General features: G+C 36.0%; 1 protein-coding gene across 2 annotated transcripts in view; it reads left to right on the top strand.

The window, feature by feature from the left end:
- Positions 1 to 18,797, top strand: part of Exoc6b (exocyst complex component 6B) — a 650,136-nt gene that overhangs the window by 254,890 nt on the left and 376,449 nt on the right. Inside the window, exon 7 of one of the 2 annotated variants that reach the window (XM_004634081.3) lies at positions 17,080 to 17,256. The exons of the other annotated variant lie outside the window; for it this stretch is intronic. Coding sequence (XP_004634138.1) covers positions 17,080 to 17,256 — 177 coding nt within the window. The remainder of the gene's footprint in view (positions 1 to 17,079; positions 17,257 to 18,797) is intronic. 2 annotated transcript variants of the gene reach the window in all.

Raw genomic sequence — 18,797 nt, 5'->3', positions numbered from 1 at the left:
CATGTTTTTAGTACACAGTGATTACATTTGTTGTGGGGAGTTTGTACATATACATAACACATCTTAGTTGTCTGTTATTGTCCCCTTCTCCTCCTATCCCTCCATCTTTGAATCCCTTCTAATCTGACAAAGCTCTATTTCCGTATTTTTCTTTTTCTTTTCAGAATTACTTGCTCTTTTTCCCTGCTGCTCCACCTCTCGTTTCTTTTCTTATTTGAGATAGTTGTCTCTACTTCCTATTATCTTTTACTTTTATTTATATTTTGGGTTTCTTATATAAAAGAAACCATGTGATATAAACTTGTGTATTTTACTTGTATTTCACATGACATTATGATGCTGAGGTGCATCTATTTACCTGTAAATGCCTCATTTACTTATCCTTCTATATGGCAGAATAATAGTTCACAGTGTATAAATGCCACATTTTCTTTATCCTTTCATCTGTTAGTGAACCTATAGGATGTTTCTAAGATTTAGTTATCATAAATTGTGCTGCTATAAACATGGGTATGTGTGCACCACTGTAATACAGTGAGTTTAATTATTTTGGGAAGATTCCTACCAAAGGAATAACTGGGTCAAATGGAGTATATGTTTTTAGTTTCTCCAGGGATCGCCATAGTGGTTGTACTAGTTTCCAGTCCCCCAACAATGTAAGGGTTCCTTTTTCTCTGAAGCTTCACTAACATTTGTTATTATTTGGTATTTAGAGGATAGCCACTTTTTCTAGAGGAAGGTAGTATCTCAGTGTTGTTTTAATTTGCATTTTTTATTAGAGTCAGATATAGTAAATATTTTTTCATAAATTTATTGGTCATTTATACTTCTAAAAATTGTCTGTATATTTTGGTTGCCCATTTTTTAATTGACTTTTATTTTTGGAAGGATCTATCTTTCTAATCTGTCTATCATTTATCTATTTTAAGGTGAAAATTTCAAATTAATAGGACAGTAACAATGGTTAGTACATTGTGTATTGTTATCTTTAGATTACTCAGGGTACAAGATATTGACATTTAATTGTATAAACAATATTAGCACAAACATTTATTTTCAGTGAATAAAAGAAATTAGTCCTATAACTGCCTTTCATATCTATGTACCTATCTACCTATAACATATATATTCTTTCTTTTCCTTTTTTTTTCCTCCATTTCCCACCTAAGTTTCTCTTTCCTTTTGAAGTTTCTTCCATTTTACAATACCTGTTGTACATTTTGGATCTTACTTTTTCAGATTTTCACATTAGGCAGACAATATGATTTTCACGCATGTGTTTCTAGTTTATTTCACTTAAAAGTATGGTCTCGGGTTGCATGTATTTACCTATAAAAGTCTCCACTTTATCCTTATGGCTGAGTAATATTCCATTGCATAAAAAGGTCACATCTTTTTAATCCTTTTTTTTGGCGGAACCGGGGATTGAACTCAGGCTCTTGCACTTGCTAGACAAGCACTCATTCTACTGAGCTATCTCCTCAGTCCTTAATCCGTTTCTTGGCTGATGGCTATTTGGGTTGTTTCTAAGATCTAATTACTCCAAACTGTGCTGCTATATACATGGGTGCACATATATTGCTTTGATGTGGTGTTTTCAATTCTTCTTATTAAAGACCCTATCTTTCCTTCAATGTATGCTTTTGGCCCCTTTGTTGAACATCAACTAGCTAAATGTATCAGGGGTTGTTTCAGTCTGCTGACCTATATTTCTGTTTCTGTGCTAGTATCATAGATTATTCTTGTTTCTCTAGGACCTGAGGTACATCATTAAGTTATGAATCTGGGTTTGCTCTGTTTTTCAGATGTGGGCTTTCATAGCTATATAATTCCCTCTTAGAACTACTTTCATTGTGTCCCTTAAGTTTTGATATATTATAGTAGCATTATCATTTAATTCTGGGATCTGTCATTTCTTTCTTAATTTCTTCTGTGGCTCATTGATTATTCAAGAGTGTGTAGTTTAATTTCTATACATTTTCATAATTTTTATTTATCTTTTTATTTATAGTTGTACTGCAGTATGATCTGGTAATATGCATGGTCAAATTTCAGTTCTTTTGCATTTACTTAATCATGCTTTATTTAGAGAAAGTTCCATTCACTGCTGAGAAGAATGTGTATTTGGTTGTTGGCTGAAGCACTTTGTATAAACCTATTAATTCCATTTGTTTGAATATTTAGTTTAAATCTGATATTTCTTTTTTGATTTTTTTGAACTTTCATATATTTCATCTCTGTGGCTTTTGATTTCCTTTTCTTTTTTTTTTTCAGAACCGGGGATTAAACTCAGGCCCTTGCGCTTGCCAGAGAAGCACTTATTCCACTGAGCCATCTCCCCGGCCTGATTTCCTCTGACTTGATGCTCCCAGATACTGTCTTTGAGGGAGTGGGGAGTTTTTTTTGAAGCATTTTGTTACCCTGTTTTCTTGTAGTTTTGTAGGTTTGAAGAATGATTATAGTTATTATTATGGAAATCTTTTTAGTTAGGGCTTACTTTTCAGAGATGTATTGTAGGAATAGCCAACCACTGGGTTTTTCCTCTGTCCAGGGGTACAGTCACCTCTACTGTTTGGGGTTGAGCAGTTGCATCTTATTTGCTCCAGTGCCCAGTTCTTTTGAAATTGTTGGCAGATGGTTTTTGATTCCTAGTTATTAAGATATTGGTGCATGGATAGAACCAATCGATAGCAACAACTAAGTTCCATTGGCTAAAATAGTAAAATCAACAACAGTAGCATCAAGTATAATCTAGACATTTATAATCCTATGAACCAAACATGTACTACCTCAATCATAGGAAAGAGATATAGAGTCAGAGTTTAAACTCTAAGACAAAGCAAATATTATTCTACAGTAAATTTCTATTGAATAGAACTTTACCTTCATTAACAGTAAAACAATGTTCAACCATAGTAAAATATATCTAACTATCTATCAATTCATACAGTTTGATGGTTATATTTGTAAGCACAGAGGTAGCAGGAAAGGGGAACCTGAATTAAGGAATAAAAGGAAATTAGCAGTTTAGTTAAAAGTGATAGACAACCCAACAAGGAAATAGAATAATTAATACAAATGCAGAGTAAACTAATGGGGAAAAAAGAAAAAAATAACATGGGAAAACAGTAAAAGAGAGCAAGAAGAGAGAGACCTAATGAAACAGATAAACATATGAGAGAGAGACAAGGGGGGAAGAGAGAGAGAGAGAGACACACACACACACACAGACACCCCCCCCCACACACACCCCGAGAGAGACTGAGGGAGACCAAGACCTAATGAAGCAGATAAATATATGGGAGATAAATCTCCAAACACCCCTAAAAATAAAAGCTAACTCTCCAGACAACTACAACCTGAACAACAGCAAAAACCTCTGAAAAGTCAATAGAGAAAGGAGAAAGTGGGTCAGAAGAGGAGGCTGAGGAGAATTCCTATGTATTTTGCAACTGAATTGTTTACTTCAGGACCTGCAGTCTTTGGAATCTAGCAAGTCTCTCTACCCCACTTTATAGCCTGTTAGCTTGTGAGCTGATCTTTTGCTCAAGAGGTCCCTTGAATGTAAACTCCAGTCCATGGCTACTGTCAAACCTGAGACTTGTCTCTACTCACTTTGGTACTTAGGGAAGCAGTCAAACCACTTGTCTCCTCTGGATATTGATAGCAGAGTGGGTGCTCAAGCAGTGCCTTCACCTTCAGGTCCAACCACCTCTGAAGGTCATACCCACCTAATTAGCCTCCCTTCACAAAATGCAGGGCCTGTCCTTGCTGCCCCTGAGCTTGAACTTCTCAGGGGATCTCTAGGGTTTTAAGCCTAGCCTCACCCTCTCCTAATCTGTCTGCTGTGGCTGTGGCTCTCCCCCAGTCACTGTGGTAGGTTAACACTTCAGTCCTGGAGTGAAGCTGCAGTGTAGGTGTTCTGTGAGTGACTCAGTCTCACATGCTTACCCTCTCCCTAAAGTGGTACCTAGGGAAACTTTCTCTCCTAATATTATGGGTGCTGCACTGGATTATTTCTTCCTCTTTGTCTTCTTCATTTTTATTTGTTTGTTTGTTTGTTTTTGTACTTAGGACAGAGTGTACAGGGTCTCATTGTGTAGATCGGATTTGTGGTGATCTTCCTGTTTACAGCCTCCCAAGTGCTGGGATTACAGGTGCATGCCACCACACCCAGTCTCAGTTGCCCTCTCAGTGTCCCCGAGGGTGGGGCCAGCATGGCAGGCCCGGGAATCAAACCCCTGGCCCCTGCGTCTGCCTAAGCAGGTGCTTTAATCTGCTGAGCTATTTGGCCAGCCCTGGATTTCTTGTGTAATATTATCCCTCTCAAGGTAAAGAAACCACTCTCAAGGTAAAGCACCACACTGTTGTGATTGTCTTTTTTTTTTTTTTAACTTACTCCAATTTTGGGCTTTTCTCTGGGTTAGTGCTGTAGGCCCATCTATGGCTTTCTTCCTGAAGCATCTGACTCTTCTGGGCAGATTTATCTATTCCTTAGGGTATTGGCTTCTTCTTGGATCAGGTCAGTTGTTTGACAGTCAGCTATGTGGTTTAGTACTCAGGGAAACCAAGGTATAGAGTCTGCTAAGAGTTGGAAGTTTGAAGTCTTTTGTGGGTATGGTGCTTCCTGATACAGCCTGGTTTAGTTTTCTTTAGAGACTGTTAGAATGTGCTCGGAAGTATTGTGGATTTCCAATTGGTGGTCAACTTATAACTGAACCAGCATGGCACTGGGTGCCATTGTTGCTAACAGCGTTAAGAGGCAGAACTGGAGAAGCTGTTAGGAGGCTGTTAGGGTAACTGGAAAAGTTTCCAAACAACTGGAAAAAGCTGTTGGGGAGCTGTTGGAAGCTGCTCTGTCTCTTGTGCTATCTTGCTGGGGGATCTTGTTATGCTAATTTTCCTGATGAACTTGGTTGTTCTTACTGGAAGAGGAGCTTGGAACCTTATCACTGAGGACGGCTGCAGTTCATTTTGGGGAGCTCTGCTTCTCACTTAGAGCCTTGTTACCTGGCTCCATAAGGAAAGATGGTAATTTTTCCATGTCCTGGAGACGCTCATTCATTGCATTGGCTTTCCTGATAGGAGCTCAACTGTTCTCATTGGAAGGGCTTGGGACCTCACTGTTGCTGAGGATGGCTGTGGTACTTCTTAGGGGAGCTTGGGTTCTTACCTTGTGCATCCATTTCTGGTTAAAGTTCAGATCCCTCAGCCTTGTAGCACAGACCCTTCATCTTGCTGGCATAGACTTCCTAGCTTCCACCACCGACCTTTGGGTCTTCCCAGTGCAAATCCATGAAACTGTCCTGCAAGAGATATTATAGTGGGCTGTAGGCCTCCAGCTGGGTTTGTGGGAGGCATTATTAAAGGCAGTAGGTCCTCAGCTGGACTCATGCAGGACATTATTGTGGGATCCAGGCCCTCAGCTGGATTCTTTGCTCTTTAGTGTATGGATCGATTTTCTGCACTCCTTTTTTATATACGATTCTTTCTTTGACTACCATAAAAATCTTATAAAATACATGTCCTGTGTTAAATTGTTCCCCCTTGCACAAACCCCAAACTATGATAATAAGTTTCACATTTTCATGGCTTCTCTAAGTCCATTTATGAACTATAATGTTATCTATTATTTTTCTACATCTGCTGTGTTACTAGTAGCTTATACAAATAATATTTTCTTTATATGGAATTTGTTTCTCTAATAGACATTTTCCTCTGCATTTAGTCTTAAGCCCTTGGTCTCAAACCTTGTTTGGTCTCATTAGCAATGTATACAACCAATTATACATAGCCAGCAAACATACTGGTATCTCAAGATCATGCTGTATAGTTGAGATAGTTTGCAGGATAAGAGTAGCATGCTCTGGCTTTTCTAGTAAACCACACTAAGTGTACTGTACATGTTTCCCCTGCCAAAAATTTGTTTCCTTTGTCATTCTGTCTCTTCAGAGGGCATGCTGGAGTATCTATTGCTTTTCACTATAATGTAGTCTATTAATTTCTGCTCTTCACTGGACTTCTTACAGAGGACTTTATTTAAAACAGAATATTTTAGTCAATTGTGGCTTCCTAACACATCATTTTTTAATTGAATGCCATGTCAATTAAATTATGTCAGATCTGTCGTATCTTTGTTGTTGCTGTTATACGCCCTTTAGGAAAAGAAAAAGTGGAGATGAAAAGATAGTTCTAGTGACTAAATGTGCACACGCAAAATGACTGTTTTTCAATATTTCTATTAAATTCACAGGGAGAAAACTGATTTTTTAGACAAACAATATATTATTGTAAATTATTTGGTACCATAAAAATTGTAGATCTGAATATCTTGTTCTTTGTCAAAAGTCAAAGTTTTTTTTTTTAAATAGACTTTATATTCTAGAATGAATACTTAAGTTTTTTGAATATTATATTCCTGAATGCTTTGGATTTTGATAACCTTTAACACTCAGAGCATTTTGTAACACTGTTGGAAATGGTAGAAGAAAGGAAATAATTTGCCTTTCACTTTGAAGTGTAACTGTTAGTTCAGATGAAATAATGTGGATATTATTTTCTGGAAGGGAGTTTGTCAGTTCATTTATTTTGTAATATTTATTCATTTTTCTAGATTTTTTTTACTTCTGATCTTTTAATAATATAAAATCTTGTTTGGGGAATATTTTTGTAGCATTATTAAATCATACAGTACTTGAACAGTATGGATGTCCATCTGCAGGTTATATTTTATTTACTATTGATGCTATTAATTCATACATTTGAGCTGAGCTAGTGTCCTCTGCACTTGTTCTGGATGGGCATTGGGTTTCCTCTATATGTTTCTGCATTTGATTCTTTACTGCAGTTGTTATTAATTCAGAGATTTCTTTTTTCATTTTCAATCTGAGTTCCTCTATATCTTTCTGCAGCTGTTTTTTTTTTTTTTATTTTAGAAGACGTTGATTCATTGATTTCAGCTGTGTGATTCCCATTTTGTTCTGTGTTAGTGTCCTCTGCACTTGTTATGGGTGGGTTTGGGTTCTGAGATTGCATTTTGCTCCTTCTCGTTGTCATTTTGTGTAGCACTGTCTTCTGACCTTTGTTGTAGAGCTTTGGTGCAGTTACAACCTTAGCACCTACTGAAGTTCAGGTGCAGATATACAAATTTTGGATTTATCCAGTTGTGCCTGGCTTGGGTCTGGCTGCTGTGCTCAGCTCCTTCCTGCTGTTGCCCTTGGGGGTGATCCTGTTATGCCCCTCTGGCAAGATGTTCTGCTTCTGGACTAGCTGGGTGGTTCTGTCCCTTACACTCTCTGCAGGGATTGCAGCTACAGGGTTTCATCCCAGGCCTGTATGCCAGGCCTGAGCTGTGTCTGGAGGGAACAAGGTGAGGTAGGGGGGAGAGGCAGCTCTCCCACACACTCACTGGGCCTGTTCTAGGACTAGATCTGGGAGTTCCTGGAATATGACAGAAATTCCTACTTGGTGGGCGGGGGTGGGGGAGTACTATGGAGTGGTGGGGGGCGTCCCAAGGGGGTGAAAGAGGGTCTCACCCACTCTACTCCTGGACTGGGACCGGTAGGTCCTGCCGGTGCAGGGTAGCTGGAAGCTCTCCCACACACTCACTAGGCTTGGGCTAGGACTGGATCTGGGGGTTCCCGGAACGCGGCAGAAATTCCTACTCAGCGGACAGGGTGGGGGAGGTGCTGCAGAGTGGTGTGGGGCATCCCAAGGGGGAGGAAGAGGGTCTCACCCATGCTGTACCTGGGCTGGGACCAGTAGGTCCTGCTGGCACAGGGTAGCGGGAAGCTCTCCCACACACTTACCGGGCCTGGGTTAGGACCGGATCTGGGGGTTCCCAGAATGTGGCAGAAATTCTGCAGGTTATATTTTAAAAAGCATCAATTTTTGAAGTACAGCACAATGTCAATATTTTATACACATATGTTTATCTATAAGATTATGAAATGTTTTTAAGAAAAGTCCTTAAAGTTTCCTTTTTACTGCTTTTAAAACATTGCTTTATATACAATATAAATGTTAGTTGCAGATGAATAGAAAATACAGAGAAGCAAAAATGAAATCTTAAAATATACATAGGAAATGTGGAGTGTTCTTTAACAAAATAACATTATTGCTGAATGGATATTTTAATAGAATTTCTTTTTTACTTATCTTTATTATATAGCTTATTTTCCATTTAACTTCAGTTATTGTTTATGTATGTGCACATGCTTGTGTGTGTAATGGAAACATGTAATACTTAAAAATATCTGGAAATTACCGCCATCCTCAGAATAATTCTATAAAAATTTAACTTTTGCTTCATGTAAATTGTTATATCCCACAAAAGATGTGGCTTCCCATCTTTTTTTGCAGCACATTCTGTTATCACAAAGACTTTTTGTCCCTCAATGACATACAGGTTTAATAGAGATGTACAAAGGACTTAGGATTTCAATTGTTCAAAAAATACTAATTTTCTACCTTCTCAAGTTTTAGTTATATAACTTAAGTAATGTTAAATAAAGTTATACCATTATGCAAACAATCTTTAGAACTTTTCATCTTATAAAACTAAAACTTTGTACCATTGAATACTAAGTTTGCATTTTGCCCCACTACCAGCCTCTAGCAACCAGCATTCAACTTGTTTAGTTTTACTTTAGATACCTCTTCTGAGTGGTGTAATACAATTTTTGTGACTGGCTTATTTTACTAGCCATAGTATCCTTAAAGTACATACATACATTCTGTAATATGCAAGATTTCCTTATCTTTTAAGGCTGTATAATATTTCATGTATATATGACATATTTTCTTTATCCACTTATTCTTCAATGAACATTTTTTCGATTTTTTTTTTTTTTTTTGGTGGAACCGGGGATTGAACTCAGGCCTTTGCACTTGCCAGGGAAGCACTTATTCCACTGAGCCATCTCCCCGGCCCCCAAAGAAGCTTTTTTTTTTTTTTTTTTTTTTTTGCGGAACCAGGGATTGAACTCAGGCCCTTATGCTTGCCAGGGAAGTGCTTATTCCACTGAGCCATCTCCCTGGCCCCAATGAACATTTTTTAAAAAAATATTTAGTACAGGGTCTACAGGGTCTCACTATGTAGATCAGACTCGCAGTGATCCTCCTGTTTACAGCCTCCCAAGAACTGGAATTACAGGGGGACGCCACCTTACCCAGTCTCAATTGCCATCTCAGCGTGCCCTGGGGGTGGGGCCAGCAAGGTCCCAGTGATTGAACCTCAGGTTCCTGCGAATGGACTCCTGCATCTGCCTAAGCAGGTGCTTTAATCCGCTGAGCTATTTTTTTTCATTTCTTTATTTTTATTGAGAAATAAATATAAATGAGACAGTTTCACAGCTGATTAATAGGACAGTTTTGATAATCAATACACTGTACATTGTTATCTTCTTAGTGGTTATCCATAGCACAAGAAGCAGACAGGATATTCTGTCCAAATACTGTTAGTACACCTCTTTCTTCTCATTGAATTAAGCGAAAGTAGCTATAAATTTATCCTAACTATTTTGTATATATAAATACAAAATTATCTTTCCTTTGTATCCTTTTTTTTTTGTCATGTCACAGGTGAATATTCTATTGGCATCTAAATACTATAGGTGTTTGAATTCAACTAAACAATCTAACACTGTCTAGCAGCCTATAATATTAGTGGGTTATCCTCAGAAGTTATTGACTTGAGCCTTTTACAGCTCATCGTATTAATATGGATTTACTTTATATACCTCGTTTTTATACTTTTCTGCTGGATGGTTAAGACCAAAATATAGCAAGACCTATATAACAAGAAATGTAACTTTTGTATCTGATAAGGTCAGCCAAGTACTCTCAGGATTTATCCTGTAGCCCTGTACCACCCTTTATACATCCTTTTGTCAGTGTCAGACATGAGGATGAGTCACGGCCATTGTTTGACCAAGTTGCTCTCTGTGAAAGCTTGAGAAAATGTTTTTCCTCTCCATGTGACTCTCCCCCAGCTGAGCTATTTGACCAGCCCTTCAATGAAAATTTGTATTGCTTTTACCTTTTAGCTGTTGTAAAGAAGCAATTACCTCTTTGAAACTTGACTTTGGTTCTCTTGACTATATATCGAGAAGTGGGATTGTTAGATAGTATTTTAAGTCTATTTTTTATTCATTTGAGGCAACTCCATATATTTCATGCAAACCATTTTACCAACAATATACAAAGGCTCTGATTTCTCCTCATCCATGCTAGTACTTCTTATTTTCATTACTTTTGCTTGTGGCCATTCTAGTGGATATGAAATTATACCCATTTGTGGCTTTCATTTATATTTCTTTAGTAGTTAGTGATACGTGGAGCCCTTTTTTATATGCTTTTGTCATTTATTTTCTTTGGAGAAATGTTTGTTCAAACCTGTTTCATATTTTTTTATTGTTAGTTTGGAGGGATTCTTTACATACAGTTATTAAGCTCTTATCAAATATATTATTTGCAAATATTTTCTTTTATTCTCTAGCTTGCCTTTTTATTCTATTATTTTCTTTGATTCTTATTGATTATAATATTAATAGTGATACTCCCTTTTCAGTATAGTGTACAGAAAAAGAATGCCCAAGCATTATTATGTTAATCTCTTATCCTATTGATGTAAATTCTTTGGGGCATGTTGAAGGTGTGTAAAGACTATTTTAAAATTTGTCCTTCCAATTTCCCATAGAACACAGCCATATGTGCACTTAAGTAGACTTCTGCGGACAATAACATGCAAATAACTTTTTGAGATGATCTTGAGATGTTCCTTTTCTTTCATTTGGAATTACCATTTTTTTTTTTTTCAGTTTGTTTGAATCTGATATTGGAGTCAGCTGCCAAAAAAAGCTAGTTCCAGAGCTAGTGCTGATGAAGCTGAAAAATCCCTAGTTGGAATCTGCAGCTCCTTTGCATTCCTTTTGATTTGTAAGACTTTAAGAGGTAACATTAGAACCTTCTTGATTTTGCCATTTATTTTCATAGTTTTCCCCTGGACTTCAGATGCAAATGGAGGTCATCATTCCATTTCATCTATTGTGTAGGATGTTATGTTACCCTTGGTTTCTCTGAATGAATCCAGGCATTGATGTGGGTTGGTTTATTTGGTCATATGATCTTAGGGAACAGGAGTGTTTGGAGCAATAAAAAAGGAAGATAGGAGTCACTCCAGTGGTACAATGCTAAGGCAGTGTGGTTTCTAATTGTGTGGGACTTTCTGAGAAGTCTGGAGGAACTGTGGGAGGAACAACATGGGGAATCATTTATCTGTCAGCTTTATTTCAAGGGTTGTTTTACTTCTGAGTTGTATTTCAAGGGTGTGAGTGCTAAGTTGTTTCTTGTGGGATTCCATTTTACGGTGTTAGAAACGCTTCTGGACAGGAAGCTAGACATGTGTTGTCTTTTCTTGAGCTAGGGTTATTATATAATGGGATACTTCCAACCCTGCTCAGCAGTGGTTGTTAATGATAGCTTGAATTAAGAGATGAGGCCGAGAGGACCTGTAGCAGCACTATGCAGAGATATGTAGTGCTTGAAATATATACAAATGCAAAAATTGAATGATAATGTTTATCTAAATTAGATGACAGTAATGATTTTATAGCTACTTATGGCCAGGTGTTCAATGCTACCTTAGTAGATGGTGAAGCAAGATTCCTATCTAATATGCAGGAAAAGGACAGGGGGAACTGCTATTTTAGAATGTCTTTGTTTTAATTCAAGATACTTTGTATGTATTATCTTATTTAGTCCTTGTGGTACCTCCAGGATAAATTTGATTAATCATTTTTTAAAACCTAGGAATATTGAACAGAGAGATAAGGTAACTTGTCTGAGGTTATGGAATTAATAAATTGAAGAGTTTGGAATTAAGGGACCTATGTTACTCTATGATACTAATACTCCCCTCAACCTCCCCTCCCCCATTTTTTCACCCTGTTCTGGAAATCTATATATACAGTTTGTATTAGGCCTCTCTCTAACTAGTTTCTGATTGTAAAGGTCATCTGTATACACTCGTAAAATCCACTAGAGGTCAGTATTGTGTAAATCAACACAAGATCCTTTGACTTGATTTTTTAAAAAACTCTGAACCTTATTTTTTATGAAAATTTTAATAATGTTGACAGTTACTTTTCATATTATGTAATATTTGTGGTCGCTTCCATAGTTCCCTACCTTCTGATAGGTAAAGAGAGGACCCAAGTCTTAGCTTTTAAAGTTGTCTTTCATTGCGGGGCCAATCTTATTCTCATTTGGATTCCTTTTGGAATTTATTGGTTTTTCCATAGTTACCATGTATGCAAATTTATGGTCTGGACTTGAAGATGCAATAAATGGTAAAATGCGTTTTTTTTTTCTTCAAAGAAAAATTGTACATTGAGTATAGTACAATACTCAATATAGCATATTTACTATACTTGGCTTATTATTTTCATGGTCCCCTTTATGTGGGATGGCTATACTGTTAAGTCATCAAGGCCAGAATACTTAGAATTAATGTTTCCTTTCTCTTTTCCCTGTACAACATATAAATCAATACATTATATACTTTTGCTTATTATATATTTCTGCCTTAAGTCCTCATACTTGTTATTTAGAATTTTACAGTGTTTTATATTGGCTTTTCCACTTCTAGTCTTCATTTTCTTCTAGCTGATCACTTCTCTGTACCTGGAGAGTTTTTCTGAGTTCTAAAGCTGATCTTATTATTTCCTCTTTTTAAATTTTCATATATATATATATTTTTATTATGTTCGAGTTAGCATTGACAACTGCTTTTCATGCACCTTTAACTTTTTGTCTTTGTTAATTTTTTATGACCTACTGCTTGGCTGTAATTAGACAACGTTGCCATTACCTGCTGGATAATATATTTTCGCATATGGTCTTCTAGCATGGTATTTCTTCATTCTGCAGTGGTTACCCTTTCTATTTCTCTTTATTTGGTAAAGTTGTATTGGTCTTTGTTTTTGTTTTGTTTTGTTTTGTTTTGTTTTGTTTTGTTTTGTAGAAAGAATCTCACTACACAGTTCAGGCTGGCCTTAAACTCACTATGCATTCTAAGCTGGCCTTGAACTCATGGCAACCCTGCCTCAATCTTTCAAACGCTGTAATTACAGGTATATGTTGCCATGCCCAGCTTATATTTGCCTTTTAAGGCCCCCGTTTGATATCTTTTCTTCTGTGAAGTCTTTCCTGAAACCCCTCCAAACAGATGAAATTTTCTCCTTTGTGCAACCATTGTCCTCTGTATTTATTTGTACCATCATATTGTACTCAGTTACAGAACTTATTTGCCTGTTTGTTTCTGTTAACAGTACCGTATGAAGTTCATGGGTTAGAGGTACCATGTTTTCCATCTCTCCATCTGTCTGTTCTCTCTCTCTCTCTCTCTCTCTCTCTCTCTCTCTCTCTCTCTGCCATCTAGGGATTGAACCTAGGACCTTTACGCTGAACTACATATATCACATCTCCCTTATTATCCCTTATTTTTTTTTTTTTTATAATTTTTATTTTGAGACATTTTCTTGCTAAGTTAACTAAGTCTGAAATCCTTCTGCCTTAGCCTTCCAGAGTTCTGGGGTTAATGAATACCCAACATGCCTAATTAGTATTTCTTATATATCCACAAAGCTTACTGCTACTAAACAGATATTCAGCATATATTTTACTGAAAATGGTAGTACAGAGAAACATGCTATATGAGGTAGGCAGTAAGAAGAGGCTTTATAAAAGAAGAATTTTAGGTGAGTTTTACAGGAAACTGTTACTTTAAAGAGGGGGATGTCATCAGATAAAGAAATGGAATAAGATATAGAAGTAGGAATGGGAGGTAGGATCTGAATCAAGTGAAAGATTTATGTTGGAGAGTATTGATAAGTACACTAAAAAAATTAGGTTCAGCTTTCATTATGGTAGAATTTAAATGATAGATTATGGAGTTGTTTAATACTTTCCTCCCAACCACATAGTTCACCTTATGCCTGATCTACATGATGAACATTGTGGTTTATGAATAGAGTGGCTATAATTAGTAGGAGTGTTATAGGGAGAAAGTAATTATTTCTTTTTAGGTATTTTGGAATTGTGGTGCTAGTAGAAAATACAGTAATCATAGGAGATGGAAAATATGTTACTGGATCCCCGGAGAGAGGAAAAACTCACAATAGAGAAGAGGAAGAGCTGAGGGAGAACTTCTATATAATTTCTAAATATTAGGAAATCAGAATAACAAATATGAGAGACACTTAAAGGAAAGGTGGTAAAACATGAAAATCATTCATAAATATAATACACAACGAGGGAGATAAAAAATGCTTTCTAAAGTCTTAGTATTATTTTTATGCTTTGTACCCTTCTCCCTCTAACCCAGCACAGCCGGAAGAGGTTACTTAACTGCTTCCGTGGCACATTCTTATGAGGGTTGCCTTTGAGGCATGGAAATATGGTCCTGGTGAAACTCAAGAGCATGTTAGGAAAGGGTTCTGAAGGGATTTTATTGAATATTTCTTGTGCATTGTAATGTCATCTTTTCATTTTAATCTGTGCTATATACATTTATATATTTATATTTAGCCTTCATCACTTCTGACAAATTTCATGACATATTTTTCAATAAATAATGATTTCATTTATATCCATAATGATAGTATTGGAGTGTTTTATTGCTCTGACTGCACTTTAGTATTTCCAAGTTGCCCAATTTCTACTTTCTGTATCTTCTCCATGTTACTCTTTTATGCATTGGGGAACTCTTGATAGTTCTGGCAGAGACTTCAGATTCTGACAGATCTTGAGTGCAGCTTGAAATACTTTAATTTTTAGCAAAGGGCTCACTATATCAATTTACAGATTTGGCCCAAACTGCTTTGCAGTCTTCTAAAATTATAGGAAAGCCAGATGCCAATTAAGAAAGAAAAAGAACCATAGAAAATATGAAATTACACTCATGGAATACTTCTTCAGATCTTTATCATTTCAGGTTTAAATGATAGAACTTAGTGTGGCTCCTCTTGATGGTTTTTGGTACGCGGACAGTATTTTATTGATTGCGAAAGAAAAGTAATAAATTTGGGATTTAGTAAGCTAAGACCTATTTATGAAAGTGTTTGATTTTGGTGTAATGAAAAAAGGTAGAATTTAGGAGTAAGTAATCATTTTTTAATTGAGTGCTTGCTTTTTAAATATGAACGCTTTTTTATGTTTGCTATTCCTTTGTGATCCCCATAATTCTTGAGTTTTGTTTGGGTTTGCATTGAATATAGGTGGAGAAGAACATCTTACTTTTGAGGTTAATAGTATTAAAGAATGTGCTATTTAATTTGGGGCCTCAAGTAAAATACAATACTTGGAGGGTATATTTGTCTTATATAAATAAAAAATTAAATGTTTCAGGGTACCTTCTCATGTGTTTGTTGCTGAGGTCATGTATTTTATGTAAGTCAAAATCAAAATATCAATGGATAATATGCTGAGAAACAAGTTTGTTCATTGATTCAGATCTCTGGAATGTAGATTCTTTTCATTTTCTTGGCAGAAGCTAGCTTGCATAGTTTAAGTTTTTCTCTGTTCTAACAAATTGTTTCATTTGAGTAGTGCCTGAACTAACTTCTTGTATTTAATATTTATCTTGAATTCCTTAGTCTCATTGGAAAGATTTGGAGATACTGATTTTTCTTCTGAACTAATTCTTATTTGTACCAAGGAGAAATAACATTTATTAAGGAACATATATTTGGTTAGGTCAAATGTTTAAGCTTTGTTTCTTGACGAGAGAGAGAGAGAGAGAGAGAGAGAGAGAGAGAGAGAGAGAGAGAGATTCATTAGGAAATACATTTGGAATATGGTCAGTTTAACCAGATTAGGTAAATTTCTTTAAAATAGTATGACAACCAGCTTTTATTGTGTAATATATATTGTATATCTACAGCACAACTATATGGTATAGAATATTTTCCATTGATTTGGCCACAAAACCTTATTTTGGGAAGTGTTTTTGTCATGGTTTTAGGAGGGACTGTTGGTGAATTGATCTGGGATTTAGCTTTTGAATTACCCCTCAAGTTGTGATTTTGAAAAAAATCCTTTCCAATGAAAAAAATCCTGTTTTTAACTTCAGATGTCTGAGTGGTGACTAAAGTAATTTCAAGCTGAAGTGTGTGGCTTAACACTTCTATTGTTGACCTTGGATAGTAACATCTCTTTTTATCTGTTGAAACCATAGTATAATTTCAGTCAATTTTGTTAGGCCAAGGGGTCATACTTCCTGTTCTGTATAAGTTCAAAAGAAGAAACCCTTTAATTCTCCTTCTCATAAGTCACAGTCATAAGATCCTTTTTGAACTGTTGGTTCTAATCATACTATGGGGAAAGAAGTCTCTCAAGATAGTTCATCCTCCTGATCACATTTTATAAGTTTGATATATCCATATAACTTTTTAAGTACCCTAAGCTTAAATGTGTCAAAATTCCATGCTCTTCTTCTTCAACTATTATGCTTTCAGTATGTTATAAGAGATAAATACTAGGCATTTGTACTAATCTCATAGCTACTTAGTTGCAGATGGATACATTTCATTTTGTGGTGATTAAGTGGGTATATTTGAAAGTCTTACAATAATGTCTTAACTTGGAAAGCAAGTTAAGGTGGGAAATTTTTGAGGTTAAAGTATAAACATTAGGATGTTTAACTTGGCTTTTGGGACCAAAGGTTTATATCTGTTGGTTGTGGTGGCACACACCTGTAATCCCAGTACTAGGGAGGCAGAGGTAGGAGAATTGCCACAAGTTCTATGCCAGCATGGGCTACATAGTGAGTTGAGGGTGGCTTGAACTAAATGGTAACACCCTCTCTCCCCAAAACAAATAAAGACACACATACATATATAATACTTATATATAGTAAGCAAGCAAACTTGTATTAATGAATTTGGTTGAATATTTTCTTGAAGCTACTCATTTCATGAAAATTAAAAATTCATTGAAAGCTTAATTAAGTTTTGTTTCTTTTTTGGTGTGTGTGTGTGTGTGTGTGTGTGTGTGTGTGTGTGTGTGTGTCTATCCTAGGCTCAACAGCAAAGAAACCTGGATAATATCGTCTTGCAACAGCCAAGAATAGGTAGCAAGAGAAAATCTAAGAAAGATGCGTACACAATCTTTGATACAGAGATGGAAAGCACTAGCCCCAAGTCTGAACAGGATTCAGGAATTCTGGATGTTGAAGATGAGGAAGATGATGAAGAGGTAAATGATATTTGGACTGGAGAATTGAGGCCATTTTTAAATATAGTAAATTTGAGATGTGAATTTATTCATATAATTTTCTGTGATCTGTCTATTAAATCACTTGAAATCAAATGAATCCTAATTTAACGAAACTGAAGGTATTTTACATTTTGATTCTTTTGAAAGAATTTAGATTTTAAATATACTCTTACTTTTTTTCCAAGATTGAAAGCTTTTGATTCTGTACTGACTAGATACTACATTAAAGGAAGAATAGAGTTTACCTGACCCAGAGACTAAGGTTCTAAGGACCTCTGCAGAAACTCAGACAGTTCTTTGAGAATAAAGATTTGACATTAAGAAGTCACCAGGGATAAAACCAGATTCACCATTTCTTCTCTAGCTTTGTAATTTTAGAAGTCTTCTTCTGTGAAGTAAAGATAGTAGTTTGTAAACTATGTCCATACAGGTGTCTGTTTCATTATAAATTACTCTTCCCTGTTGATTTCTGCTATGAATTACTACTGTCAGTGTACCTATTCTTAGTATTCTTCTTCTTTTTTTTTTTTAAAATCAAGCTGGCTATGGTGGTATATGCCTGTAATCCCAGCATTTGAGAGGCTGAGGCAGGAGGATTGCCTCAAGTTTGAGGCCAGCCTGAGTTACATAGTGAGTTCAAGTCACGCTGAACTGGATAGCAAGATCCTGTCTTACTCCCTCCCTATGAAACTGGAGTAGTTTAAACTGGAATTAAAAGCAAATATCCAAATTTTTTGTCGATCACAGAAGCAATTAAATTAAACATCTGAGGGATTTTCACATGTGTAAAATAGTATATTCCTTTATATAGTTCTCTATATTGAGGGGATACTTTTTTTTTTCTATTTAACTGAATGATTTTACTTACCATTTTAATTAAAATTTATACTTTAGTAGGATGTTTATTATGTAAATAGGTACATTAATAGCAGAGTTTGAAAGTTTCATTCTATTGCTTATGATACTTGGGAAAATAAGAACTCTTAATACCTCTTAATAAAGCCAAGAAAAATCTTTTGAATGTTACTTAATGGCTCACATTAGAGTAAAATAACTCACCATTTGACTGGTAATTCATGGAGTTCTAAGGGGGCAGAGGAAACTTGGTTCTCTTGAATATTTTCTAGGATTTTCTCTTTTTGCCTGCAGGGACTGGAATATTAGGATATGGATCCATCTGGGAGACCAGACTGTCAGGTATTAGAGACATTATAGGTGATCATTTATTATAGTAGAACAATAAAACATTGTTTCAAGAAAGATCAATTAGTGTTTTTCTTACTTACTGGGTGTCCATCAAAATTTAAAATTATACTATGGTTTATGAACATGGAACTTAGACATAATTTCCATCCTAAGGTTAGAAGATAATATCAAATAATGAAATATATACCCAATTTCATAAATATCATTGTGAACCTTGTGGATAAGAATGGTTCCAGGAGTGGAGGGTACTTGTGGCTTTGGAGTGGACTTGGGGTTGCAGAGCTCATTCCTTATTACCAGTTCACTGGAGTTCT

The sequence above is a fragment of the Octodon degus genome, unplaced genomic scaffold, assembly GCF_000260255.1.
Source record: "Octodon degus isolate 3935 unplaced genomic scaffold, OctDeg1.0 scaffold00058, whole genome shotgun sequence".
NCBI lineage: Eukaryota > Metazoa > Chordata > Mammalia > Rodentia > Octodontidae > Octodon > Octodon degus.
Note: the sequence above shows the minus strand (reverse complement) of the source record. Positions and strands in the feature narration are given on the sequence as shown.